This window comes from Leptonychotes weddellii, chromosome 1, assembly GCF_054177405.1.
Source record: "Leptonychotes weddellii isolate Sample4059 chromosome 1, ASM5417740v2, whole genome shotgun sequence".
NCBI lineage: Eukaryota > Metazoa > Chordata > Mammalia > Carnivora > Phocidae > Leptonychotes > Leptonychotes weddellii.
In genome coordinates this window covers 61573196-61587252 of record NC_138369.1, presented here as the reverse complement: position 1 = coordinate 61587252, position 14057 = coordinate 61573196, and the positions used below count along the sequence as shown (strand labels likewise).

At 35.8% G+C, this 14057-nt stretch overlaps 1 protein-coding gene and 1 long non-coding RNA gene across 2 annotated transcripts in view; one reads left to right on the top strand and one right to left on the bottom strand.

Annotated features, from left to right (window-relative positions):
- STT3B (STT3 oligosaccharyltransferase complex catalytic subunit B) overlaps nucleotides 1-5748 on the top strand; it is a 102054-nt gene extending 96306 nt beyond the window's left edge. The window contains exons 15-16 of the mRNA XM_006734000.3: nucleotides 624-836; nucleotides 4115-5748. Of these exons, the coding sequence (XP_006734063.1) occupies nucleotides 624-836; nucleotides 4115-4195 (294 nt within the window). The 3' untranslated portion in view covers nucleotides 4196-5748. The remainder of the gene's footprint in view (nucleotides 1-623; nucleotides 837-4114) is intronic.
- Nucleotides 5749-9148: 3400 nt separating this feature from the next.
- On the bottom strand, nucleotides 9149-13528 carry LOC145722401 (uncharacterized). The gene is made up of 2 exons (XR_014146692.1): nucleotides 12488-13528; nucleotides 9149-12041 (listed from the first exon to the last, which is right to left on the bottom strand). It is a non-coding gene; the product is annotated as an uncharacterized LOC145722401 (long non-coding RNA).
- Nucleotides 13529-14057: the final 529 nt, after the last annotated feature.

The following is a 14057-nucleotide window of genomic DNA, read 5'->3' as shown; positions in this document are numbered from 1 at the left end:
TGGGGAGATAAAGCCACACTCTGAATAAGATAAAGTCATCATGCAGCTTACATCCTGGTGGAGGATACAGGTAATTTTAAAAATAAATAAAAAACTTTAGCAGTGAATGCTGTAGAGTAAAAGATGAGGAAACAATGGGGGAGACTTCTCAACCACCAATTTCCAGAAACTGTTTCCCTGAATAGTTGGTGTTTGGGCTGAGACTAAAAGATAGAAAGGAGCCAGCCTAGCAAAAGAGTTGAATGAAGAACTTTCAGGCTGAGAGAGTAGATAGAGCAAGGCCCTGAAACAGAAAAGAAGTCCCTTCTGGTGTGTTTCTCTGTTACCTATAAAAAGGGCTTTGATGGATTTCCTTTGGTTGGCTGTTTTCGGTTTTTTATGCTGGTAGGCTGCTCATGTACTCTAAGGGTTCAGTGAAATTCTAATTCTGCTCTATTTAATTTCTCTCTTCCTCATTTCTTCTTATCTAGTTAGCAACATATGAGAAATGTTACGATATATTGCTCTGATTTTGTTTTCCTAGTTTAAAGGGAGAGTTTCGCTCTGATTATAACATTTACTATCTTCTAATACTGAATGTTTTCCAATACAGTTAACATCTCATACTAATGCCACTTTTGCAGCTGGATTTTCGTACACCCCCAGGTTTTGACCGAACACGTAATGCTGAGATTGGAAACAAGGACATTAAATTCAAACATTTGGAGGAAGCCTTTACATCAGAACACTGGCTTGTGAGGATATATAAAGTGAAAGCACCTGATAACAGGGAGACACTAGACCATAAACCTCGAGTCACCAACATTTTCCCAAAACAGAAGTATTTGTCAAAGAAGGTAGGTGCCAAGGGAAGTCATGTCTATAAAAGGGTAACTCAAAGTTGGTTGGTTTGTCTGAAAAACAGTTACTAAAAATTACTAATAAATTTTCATTTGTCTCTCCTGTCTTTGAGGCAGGAAAGAAGGCCCTTAAGCCCTGTCCCTTCCGATATTTGACGGGGTTTGGATGTGTATTGTGGGGGTTTTTTTGTTTGTTTATTTTGTTCTGAGATTAAAGTATACAAAATAAAGAAGATACAGTTTTATACAAAAAAAAAATTTCTTTTGCCAGATCTGTGTAGACTATAGCTTATATAAAAAGTATCAAACTAGCCTATTAGGACCATTCCTTTCAAACTGAGCACTTGAGATATCCAAGCAGCAGCCTTTTCTGGATAGCATTGTGATTATCAGTGAACCAAGCTGAGATTTTCCAGAGGCATTCTGGCTTTAGTTTTGGTCATTCCCATTAGTAAGACTTACTTGAAAGTAAGATGTATCTGTGGCCATCACTTTCCGAACTTTTGTGAAAGTAAAAATGTGATTGGTTTCTCATCTTTGGTCAAAGCAAATTTATATTGCATTTTCATGTTCCATTCTTTTTTTTTTTTTTTTAAAGATTTTATTTATTTATTTGAGAGAGAGAGAATGAGAGACAGAGAGCACGAGAGGGAAGAGGGTCAGAGGGAGAAGCAGACCCCCCGCTGAGCAGGGAGCCCGATGTGGGACTCGATCCCGGGACTCCAGGATCACTACCTGAGCCGAAGGCAGTTGCTTAACCAACTGAGCCACCCAGGCGCCCTTCATGTTCCATTCTTAGTATGTTGCTACTATATTACTCACTGAGTAAAGACCAAGCCTGAATTAGTAGAGTCTTGAATTTAAAAAAATCATTTATCTTAAGATAATTATTTTTAAATGTAATTATCATGACAAAGGTTGTAGACGGGAATTATAATGATGAGACTATTCTAGTCCTTTTGTAATAAATATTTAATAAGATATGAAGTATTTTATTGAAGGTCATTATTGCTCACTTAAGCCAAATAGATCTAATCTTTGCTGTAATAGGCTAGTAAAAATGAGTATTTATGTAGGTTGCTCTCTATGGGAGATGGGAAATAATGAGCAGTCAAGTAAAATATTAAGATTGTATTTTAAGGTACTACTCTTATAATACTAATTATTAGACCCATTTCGGTCTTAAGTCTTGAAAAATGCTTAGGTTTACATTATTTGGATGAGTTTTTTTTTAATCATTAATGCAATTGTCTTTCCCTTTGCATTACTTAAAATATACTTAAAATATATTCAAAGTACAGATTATTTCAGTGTGTATTATAAAAGGGCTAAATATGAATTGTATGATATATAAATAGAAACTTTTTAAACTAATACTTTCTGTCAGATATAAAGTGCCATATCTAGACTGATATATTTAAATGTGTCACATGGAGCTGACATGCATGTGTTAGTCATATCAAATTCACTGAACAGTATTTACATCAAATGACAGATCAAATGATCTGGTTTTTCATAGCCATGTGGGCGGAGAAACTGGTGAGTCCCATCAGTGCGGAAGTCAAAACAAATGCTGCTAGTCTCAAGGCACTTACTCCTGAGACATCTAAGCCCAGTTAAAGTCTACCCTGTCTGAGAAACAAAGCCACTGAACTTGCTGTCTAACTGATGATAGTGAATTTTTTTTTTTTTTACAGTCCTCTGATAGTGAATTTTCTTACTCTGAGCTCTTTTGTCTTCCCATCATTTCTCTAAAATCAGTAAATGAATGGATAAATAAAAATTAGTGTGCCTTGTATGCCCAAAACATACATTCTAGTAGCCAACAACATGGATTTTGAATTTCAGGTTTCCATGTCTTTATATTGTTTTATACTAGCACTAGAGGAATATTTGCTTTCCTCTCCCCACCCCAGTTTTTACTTTTGGGGCTGTATAGTCATTTGAGGACTTATTCCTGCTACTACAAAGCTGACAAGGCTGAGGCACTAGGAATTGTTATGTAGTCCAGGGCTGGATAAAAAGACTTTTTGGCATGGGTCACTGAGGTCTAGTTACATACTTACATAGACCGGGGGCATTTTACAAGGTCTTATAGAAAAGGTTTCATGTTAGAAACCTTTAGGTGATGATGATAAGGAAACTAACACTTTGACCTGGTTTGAATCTTTTTAAATTGTGCCCTCTGAAATTTTTTTACTTTTTTGCCTTTATAAATTAATAATAAAGTAACATAAACTATGGACAAGTTAGCAGAAGCTAATTTTTATAACCTTAGGAAGGACTGCATTTTGCCTTTTATTCTTGTGCCTGTTAGAAAAAAGTTATAAATTGTTTTAAACTGACATCATAAATTACATGATCTAGCATTTACCCTGAATTTCTGAAACCACCTGCAAGAGTTTTTAAGTATTTAAGTCTTCAGCCTCTTCTAAGTGCTTTAAATTATTTGTTTGCAAAAAGTATTGCTCTTCTCAGTATCTGTGGCTGTCAGAGTGGTAGACACGTGGTCTGTCTGATTTGTCTTCTAAGAGTCTAACGTAGCAAATATTTTTGCAGTAAGTTCTAACAACATTTGTAGTGATTTGTTTCTTACACCAGAAAACATCTGTTGAACGTATTTTAGTGGGATCCTGAAGTGTTTAGAAAAATGTTATTTTTTAAAGATCTATGAAACTCAATGTTACAGCTTTTTTTTCTTGGTGTTTGGTTTTTAAGTTCTTATTTTTCTACCTAAATTGGGAGAATATGCCAAGTAATTTTATTTCTTTCATTTTTGTAGATGGTTATAATCATCCTCATCATACACATAATGAAAGTTCCTAAGTTAATTTGTATTTCTGATACACATACACAGCTAATTCTTGGAGGCCAAACCAGGAGCCATATTAACATTTCCTGATTCCTTAGTCTAGTGTCATATTCTATCGTGCTTGGAAATATGAGTAATAATTACAGCTAAGCATTTAGTGGTTAAGAGGGGAGGAAGAGTTCATTTACCTGATGGTAAGGAATATATGATATGCATTTGAGGCATGCTGTGGTAGTGCTTTCATCTTAAAGCTAGGGACCTAGTCCAGTTTACCTTGGATCTCAGCATACTTTGCATAGAACTATTATTGGTGCTCATTGACTGTTCAAGCAATCCAGTCATAGGACAAACTAAGGGTTTTATTAAGGCAGTCTTCATCACAATGCTATAAACCATGTGTGTATATATTTTTTAATCTGTGGGAAACCTACACTAATATCATCTGTTCTGTTTTCTTTTTTAGACTACAAAAAGGAAGCGTGGCTACATTAAAAATAAGCTAGTTGTTAAGAAGGGCAAGAAAATATCTAAGAAGACTGTTTAAATACACTGTTCTGGTTCCTAACTTGAAGCGCAGTTGTCCTTGTGTGAACCGGTCTTTGCCTTTAGCTCATGTCATGTTTCACAACAGAGGGTACAGAACCATCACTGGTCCAGATTAATGTACAAAATTTTCTGGCAATGTCTGACTTAAAAAATAAAATTGGCTTATTGAGAACAGCTATTTTCTATTTGTAGTGTGAAGCAAGACAGAGCACTGCTGTAAATGTGTAACAGCAGATTTTTTTTATTGGTACATATTATCCTTCAAATCTGAGAATTTGGACTAATTGCACCAAAGAACCCTCTAATTTGGTCCCTGGCACATGCATACTTGTCAATGTTTTTATTTTTTACAAGACCTACATTTTATTTGAATTACCCAAATAGCAATATGTAAAATACAAATGACAAAATGTGATGTGAGTTTCTTGAACCAGTAAACTAGTACAGGTCTGAAAAAGAGATATTAGAAAAATAATTATACTTCCTTGAACTATATTTATTTTCATGTTTCTCCAGTGCAAAGATTGTTTCATCAAATGTACATTTTCTGTTGCTTACTGTTTGCTCTGTCAAAGAAGAAGCTGCTGTTTCAAAGATGGACCTCTGAGTAACTAATTGATGCAAATAGTCTTTTATGTTGACACATTGCTGCTGTTAGCAGTTGTTTTCACCAGGTACTTAACAGAGCAGATCTCATGCATTGTTCATTCAAGGGCTAAATTTATATCCTTTGGAAGGCATGGCAACTGCACAGAATGTTGCTTACCAGGATGGGGTTTGGTATCACTGAGATTAGCACTATGTTTACATGCAAAAGATTAAGGAAGAAACCCTTAAAGTGGACAGGTATCCAAAGTTCATTTTCTGTGACTCTTCAAAATGACAAAGGATTTGTAAACTTTGCCTGGATTTCTTTCATTTTATAATAGTTTCATCCATCACAATGATTTTATCCTCTGCTCCATTTATTTTTTTAATCCCTGAAGCATTTGATGAAACACTCTTTAATGCTATATGCATTTTCTTACTTTTATTAAAAATGTGACAATTGTCAAAAAATGCACTAAAATATAAATGGAGATTGAACATGTTCATTTTCCAGCTTATAGGCAACTTTATATAGACTTGAAAATTTTCTCCAGTTGTTTAGTAAAAGTGAAAGAGAAAGGGTTTTTCCTGCCACAGAATATAACTTTTTTTTATATAAACAAGCGTAACTTACCACTGCTTTTTGGTGGAAAAGTGCAGAATAGTATGTACCTTTTATGAAGAAAAGTGTAATTTACAATATTCAGTGAGAATGTTACTGCTGATTTTCTTTTCCAAAGTGTAGAATATTCTTTGATTTATAGAAGTCATTTTTGACCCAGATGATGGTTCTTTTACAGACCAATAAAATGGCTGAACATTTTCACAAATAAAGTGTAACTAAATCTGGATTTCTGATACCTTGTCATTTGGGGGATTTTATTTTACTTTATTGCTTTAAAATTCAATGCAGAGAAGTTGTTGACTGTAGGGGAAATAAAGTTAATTCAAATTTTGTGTTAAGTGTTGTCTTTCATAAAAATTTCATTTTTGAAAGGAGTTTCAGAGTACTGAACACATAATTCCTTCCTTGTTCACTTTTACAAAGATTTTAGAGAATATGTGTACAGTAGTCCTCCCCCCTTGTTTGTGGTTTGGCTTTCCTCAGTTTCAGTTTCCCGCAGTCAACCGTGATCCAGAAGCAAATGATCCTCCTTATGATGCATCTTAGAAGGTCAATAGTAGCCTAACTCACATCACAATGCCTACATCATTCACCCCACATCATCTCATCACGTAGATATTTTATCTCATCATCACGAGAAGGGTGAGTACAATACAATAAGATCTTTTAAGAAAGAGACCACATTCACACTAACTTTTATTACAGTAGATTTTTGTCATTCTATTTTGTTAATCATTGTGCCTAATTTATAAATTAAACTTTATTATAGGTATTATGTGTAGGAAAATACAGAATGAATGTATAGGGTTGGGTATTGTCCACATGCTTAGGCATCCACTGGAGGTCTTAGAACATGTCCCCCTCAGATAATGGGAGGACTGTTATAGAAAAGAAGTGCTAGATTACTTCAACCTCGACCTACTATTTTATTTTTCCTTCTTTCTACTCAAGAATTAAAATCTTATTTTGACTTTTTATGAATGAGTGAAAGGGAGAGGGGGAAGATACCTAGCCAAGTAGGAACTTTATCTCCTTTAAATGAGGATAGGTCTTTAACAAAAGCCCTGCTCCATAAAGTATATAACCAGTAAAGTCTTCATTGTAGAATTTTCTCATTAAAAGAAATGATCTTCCACCTTTCTCAGTTTTAGGGAACACCATTTTGGTTCAGTGGTTCAGTAAAACACCATACTGTAACCCCATGTGTGGTTTTATTGTAGCACAAAAGTGAAATTATAGTCGTTTAAATACATTGCAATATACAATAATTGGCTCAGAATATTCTTTAAATCTCTAAATTCATGTGTGATCACTAACCCCATACATCACAGAGGGAGGTATTAAAGATCATAGCTTTGAATTTAGGCTATAAAACAGCTTTTGTTTTTGTCCCACGTTTTAGAATTGAAAAAGTTGAGTGCTTTGGAGTATAAGTCAGTGAGACAGCAAATCCAAAGATAAAATTCAGTTTTCAAACTTACATTATTACCTACTACTGAGTTTGCATTTGTAGAGATTTACTTCATTTGAGTCCCTAAGCCATGACCAAGAGGCCAGAGGGCTAGATAGTATAAAAGCATCTTCTAGCGTATTACTGTTTTCATAACTAAAGGGCCATAAGATGAGATTTGGAGCTACTGCACGTTCTTCCTTTTTTTTAAATTTTATTTGTGGCAAAAAATATATAACAATTTACCATCTCACAACTGTACATTCTTAAATGTACAATTCAGTACTTTTGAGTACACTGTCATGCAACCAGTCTCCAGAATCCTCTTCATCTTGCTGGAACTGCTGCTGCTTGATGTGGGTTTTGTCAGACATCTACCTTGCTGCCCATAATCCTCAATTAAGGTACTTAGGTGGAATAGTGGATAGATGGAGAGCTCAACAGCAATTACAATTGAGATGGTAGGAAATTGAGACAGACCATCCCTAAACAAATGTCATGATGTTTAATTCTCTTGAAATAAACTTCTGTTACTGTGAAATGTAACACAGAATCACAAAAACTATACCTTAGTTAATTACCACAAAATGAGCAACTTTGTAACCACAACTCAGGTCAAGAGAACAGAATTGTGCCAGTACTCCAGAAGTTTCCTCATGCTGTAACCCAGTCACTGGCCTGTCCTAGTCCCCCCCGCCCCAAAAGGTAACCACTCCCCTAGCTTTCATAGTAATTACGGATTTCTGATTCTAATACTTAAGTATTTCTCTCTAAACATAACTGTTTAATTGCACCTACATTTTAAACAGCATAAATGGAATCAAAGTATTTTTTGTATTCTTTTCCTCAGTTTTTATGAAATTGATCCAGAATGTTGCATGCAATGTTTTTATTTTCACTGATAAATAGTATTCCTTGTGTGTGTCACTTTCTTTCTCTTCACCCCGCTTCACACATATTCTGTTGTTGGTAGATATTTGCATTGTTTACAGGTTGAGGATATTACAAATACTATAGGAATATCGTTTTGCATCTCTCTCAGAGCATATATGCATACATTTTTTGGTGGGTATTTACCTAATAAAGTAGAATTGCTAAGTAGGATATGAGGGTTCTTGTAATTCTCATATCCTAATTAGCCCATATTAATCTTCCTAATTTTCCCTTTCTGGTGGGTGAATAATGATTTCTCATTTTGTTTAATTTGCCTTTTCCAGGTTATTGGTGAGGATGGCCATTTGGAAATCCTTTTATATAGGTTTTGATTCTAGTCCATTTTTCTGGTTTATTATTTGTCGTAGTTCTTTATTTATCTTGTATATAGGCCTTTCATCATTTGTGTTGCAAACTGCCTAAGAATTTATTATTTTAATGTAGCCTTATTTTTCAATCTTTTGTATGCCTATAGCTTTCTATACCCTGTATAAAAAACCTTCTGAGATGTGAAGATAGTCTCTTGTATTCTTTTCCAGAAAGTTATTATTTTGTATTTAGCTTTGTAGTCTGCCTGGAATTCATTCGTTGAGTAGTGTGAACTGTTTTTGGATGCTTTTTGTTTTGTTTTGCATATGTATATATAATTATGCACCATTTCTTGAAAAAAAATATATACTTTTCCTACACCTTTGCAGTACTCCTATGCAGTATAAATCAAGTGTCCATGAGTCTCTTTCTGGAGTCTGTTACATTACAGAGAGTTCTTACCTTTGGGTCTTGACTTACTATAGGCTTAAGAGAACTAAGATACAGTAAAGCAAGTCCTTCTCCCATCCCAACCTTGTTCTTTAATCTTCCTTGGTTGTTTATGGCCCTTTTTTGCTTTTTTATATAAATTTCAGAACCACGTTGTTAAGTAACACCATAAAAAGAAAGAAAAATCTTGTCAGGCTTTTGATTGGGCATTGAAACTGTAGAATAATTTGAACACCTTTGAAATATTGTGTCTTCTGTCTATGAACATGGGATATCCTTCAATTTAGGGCTTGGTCATCTTTAATTTCTTATTTCCAGTTTTTAAATAGGCCTTGCACATTTTCATAATTTTTATTACAATATATGTTATTTTTTGATGTCTTAACAAAATTTTATTTTTCAATTGTCAGCATATAGGAAGTTTGGTTTTGTATGTTGAAATTATACTCCACAACCTGTTAAATTCTAACAATTCAGATTATTATAAACGTGCTATCATAATTGAGGAATAATGGCAGTTTTCTCTCTCCCTTTCTAGTGGTTACATTTTTTTTTCTTATGCTGCACCAATAGGACATCTAGTATAGTACTGCATAGAAAAGGTAACATTTGTGTTTTGTCCTGTCTCATATGGGAAGTTTTTTGTTTTTTTTAAGATTTTATTTGAGAGAGTGACAGAGATAGCGAGAGAGAGAGCACAAGCAGGGAGGAGAGGGAGAAGCAGACTTCCCACCGAGCAGGGAGCCCGACTTGGGACTCGATCCCAGGACCCCAGAATCAGGACCTGAGCTGAAGGCAGATGCTCAACCTACTGAGCCACCCAGGCACCCATTTTTAATTTTTTTTTAAGATTTTATTTATTTGAGAGAGAGAGAAAAATAGCGACAGGAGAGAATGAATGAGCACAAGCAGGGAGGGGAGGGAGAAGCAGGCTCCCCGCTGAGCAGGGAGTCTGATGCGGGGATGCTGGCTCAGTTCCTGGGATCATGACCTGAGCCGAAGGCAGACGCTTAACCCACTGAGCCACCCAGGCACCTCACATGGGAAGTTTTTGGTATTTTTCCATATGCTGAGTTTTTATCACGAATGAATCTTATCAAATGGGCTTTTTTTTTTTTTTTTACTGAGACGATTCTGATTTTCCTCTTTTATTCTGTTAATGTAGTGAATTAGAGACTTTTTGTTCACAGTGTTAAACTAAATTTGCATGCTTGAAATAAAAGTGTTTGATAGAATTTGCTAGTAAAACATTTGGGCCTAGATTTTTCTTTGTGCAAAGGTTTTTAATTACAGATTTAATTATTTTATAGACACAGGATGATTTGGTTTTTTACTTACGTCAGTTTTGTTGAAATTGTATTTCTCAAGGAATTTGTCCATTTCATCTAAATTTTCAAGTTAAAATTGTTGCTCATGTCCCTTAATTTTAATGTTTGCAGATTCTATAATGATGTCCTTTTCATTCCTAACATTGGTTTTCTTTTTTTGTCTCACATCCCTATGTGTTTCTGTCTCTGTTCTCTCCCTCATTACCATGCTCATTTGCTTTGGCAGTTTTAAATCATTTTGTTAATTTTTTTTCCTTTCAAAAACCAGTTTATGGCTTTGCTGACACTTTCTACAGTATGTTTTTTATTTCATTAATTTGTGTCAATTTTCTTCTATTTCCTTGGACGGGAGGTGTTCTTTTTAATGTGTTGATTTCTTTTCCCAATATATGAATTTAAAGTTATAAATTTACTCCAAATGTAGCTTAAGTTCCATTCTCACAAATTTTTGATGTGAACTATTATTCAGTTTAATGTATATTTTAATTTCCATTGTACTTTTCTTGAACCATGGGTTAGCTGTACATTTCTTGATATTCAAATGTGGTGATTTTCTAGTTACCCTTTTATTATCTGTTTTTACCTTAATTGCATCGTGGTCAGATACTCTGACTTTAACCCTTTGAAAATGGTTGAAATTTGCTCTGTGGCCCAACATATAGTCTACACAGGTGTGTCTATAAATGTCCCTGAAACTTACTACTTGCTGAGGATGATGTGTTAAAATTGTAGGCAATTAACAGGTTCGCCTAACTGTCCTTGAGCTGTCAATTTTTCTTTATGTGTTTTGAACCTATATTATTAGGTGTTATATACACTTGGAACTTTCTTGATAAATTGAACCTTCAGTTTTTTGGGAATACCAAATCTTCAGTAACACTTTTTGTTACAGCCTATTTTGTCTGATAAATAAAATAGTGTTTTATCAGCTTTATTAAGATGATTGCATGATGTATCATTTTCAGACTCCTAATATGTCCTACTTTGGATTTGTTGAGCTTGTTGGTTTTCAACAGCAAGGTTTAAAATTCTTAGTCATCTTTTTTTTTTTTTAAGATTTTATTTATTTATTTGATAGAGACACAGCGAGAGAGGGAACACAAGCAGGGGGAGTGGGAGAGGGAGAAGCAGGCCCCCCGCCGAGCAGGGAGCCCGATGTGGGGCTCGATCCCAGGACCCTGGGATCATGACCGGAGCCGAAGGCAGACACTTAACGTTAGTCATCTCTTTAAATATTGCTTCTCCCCCATTCTCTTTGCCTTCTGAGATTGATTAAACACAAACCCTCTTTATTTGGGTCTCTCCTTTTGCTCCTCCATTCTGTGTATTTTCTCCTTAAATTCTCTCATTACTTATGGCTGATCTGATGTTAAACCCATTCACTGATTTCATTTTACTTATTCTGTTTTTCAGTTCTAGAATTTATCCCATCTTTTTTTTTTTATGGTTTAGAGCTGACCCAGTGACATTTTCAATCTTTTATTTAACATAGTGGGCATAGTTGTTTTAAGCTTATATGAATAAATCCATGGTCTAGAGCTCTGTGGGTCTTGTTTCTATTGTGTGGGGGTTTTTTCCTGTCGTTCATGTGATCTTATCTCCCAATGTGCAGGCCTTTTTATGTGTTCTAAACATATTGAAGAAATTGTATGAGGAAGTTCAGGCCTAGGTTGTTTCCTTTCTAGAGAGGATTTGGTTTCTGCTAGGTTATCTAGGAAACCAGCAAGCCAGAATGATCTTAATCCAATTTAAGGGACGATATACAAAGCTAGCCTGCCACCCCTAGGTAAGGGCTGGCTCATTATTCCTACATTGAAACTCTTCAAGGATGATACCCATGCAGATTTAAATATCAGCATTTATCCTCCTAGTTCTGCAAAGTTACTGAAATTATTGTTTGGTGTCTCCCAATTTCCAGGAGGAAATGGCACCAAATGCTAAGGTTCTCTCTCAGGATTTCCATCTTTTCCTAGATTATGGGCTGGTGATTACTATCTTAGTTCTATGAAGTCTTAAAGCAGATGTTATGTCTTGTCTAGCTTTTCTACTTGTCCTTAGCCCAGGAATTGGCCCAAACTCCCTAATCCACCACTGTCAGGAATACTTTACTTAGAAAATATGGAATTTTCTTGGAGAGTTATTCTTAAATCTTAAAAAGAACCTGGAGGGGGGCGCCTGGGTGGCTCAGTCGTTAAGCGTCTGCCTTCGGCTCAGGTCATGATCCCGGGGTCCTGGGATCGAGTCCCGCATCGGGCTCCCTGCCTGGCGGGGGGCCTGTTTCTCCCTCTCCCACTCCCCCTGCTTGTGTTCCTGCTCTCTCTGTCTCTGTCAAATAAATAAATAAAATCTTTAAAAAAAAAAAAATATGGAATTTTCTTGGAGAGTTATTCTTAAATCTTAAAAAGAACCTGGAGGGGGGCGCCTGGGTGGCTCAGTCGTTAAGCGTCTGCCTTCGGCTCAGGTCATGATCCCAGGGTCCTGGGATCGAGCCCCGCATCGGGTTCTCTGCGGGAAGCCTGCTTCTCCCTCTTCCACTCCCCCTGCTTGTGTTCCCTCTCTCGCTGTGTCTCTCTCTGTCAAATAAATAAAATCTTTAAAAAAAAGAACCTGGAGGTCATATCAAGTCTCTGCTTCTGTGAAATTGGCTTCAGTGAAAGCTGGAGATCAAATGGGAACCAGAGTGACTAAGTGTGACAGTGTGCATTCTCTTATAACCTCGGTACACTCTCTTAATTATTCAAACAAGCTAGATAGATAAAACATCTTCTGTTCTTTGCAAAATGAGATGAACACGGATCAGAGCCCAGGCGTATATCCTGCTGAAGGAAATACATACTTTTTAAAATGTTTTTATGGCCCTATTGACAAAAGGACTACACTAGCAAACATTACAGAAGGCAAGCCCACTTTCCATTTTGTATCTTTCAGTTATATAGAATTAACTTTTAGGTTTGTAATCTGTTGAGTTACTTTTTGTATATGGCTTGATGTAGGAGCCACATACAAACTATATACTAACTTTAAGTCTTGAAATCCGGTAATGTGAGTCCTATACCTTTGTTCAATGGCCTTTTAATACTTACCCTAGGCCCACAAACACACACTGGGTATTTTGGGCAACTCAGTATGTATCATCACCTAACCTGCAACTATCTAGAGTTTGTGTAGTTCTTTTTTTTTTTTTTTTTAAGATTTTATTTATTTATTTGAGAGAGAGAATGAGAGAGAGAGAGAGCATGAGAGGGGGGAGGGTCAGAGGGAGAAGCAGACTCCCTGCCGAGCAGGGAGCCCAATGCGGGACTCGATCCTGGGACTCCAGGATCATGACCTGAGCCGAAGGCAGTCGCTTAACCAACTGAGCCACCCAGGCGCCCCTAGAGTTTGTGTAGTTCTTAAGAAGAAATCCAAATGGCAGTATATGTAAAGGAACATACTATCAGGTTAGCTAAAATGCGTCAAGTAAGTTAGGATGTACAAAAAGTGTCCCATATTGTTGGTGGAACTTAAAACTGTTCAGACCACTCTGAAAATACACATTCCCCATTTCCCAGTAATTCTAAGTCTGGCAAAAATAGCTGATAGCAGTATGTTCATATAAGGGAATAGTATAAAATGAAAAAGAATGAACTACATTTATAAGAAATAACTGATCTTAAAAATGAGTTAGACTAAAGGATTATATAACATGATTTCATTTATATACAGTTTAAAAAAAACTAATATATAGTGTTTAGGAATGTATTTAGGAATGTAATAGTGTTAAAGCTATAAGGCATTGTGATTATTTTTTTGTGGAGGTGGATGTGATTATTTTTTTGTGAAGGTGGAAGGGATAATTTGGGGGCTTTGATTACAAATGGGTAAGTAGAGTGGTTCTGGAGTGATGACAATGTTCTGTTTCTTGAGTTGGAGTGTGGTTACATGTGTCTGCTTTATTACACTGTACATTTGATTTTTGTATTGTGCTTGTATTATACTGCACACAAAATGAGAGCAAAGTTGCAGACTAGGAAGCTCCAGGCGCTCATTTGTTTCATGAAAGTGTTAAAAACAAAACCAAACCAACTTTCCCAGAAAACCAGCAGTGGTCGATAGCACTGAGTAAATGTCCAATCAAGACAAAGTCACATTCAAAAATGTCATGTTTTTATTCAACCTTTCTCTACGCCGCCCCCCC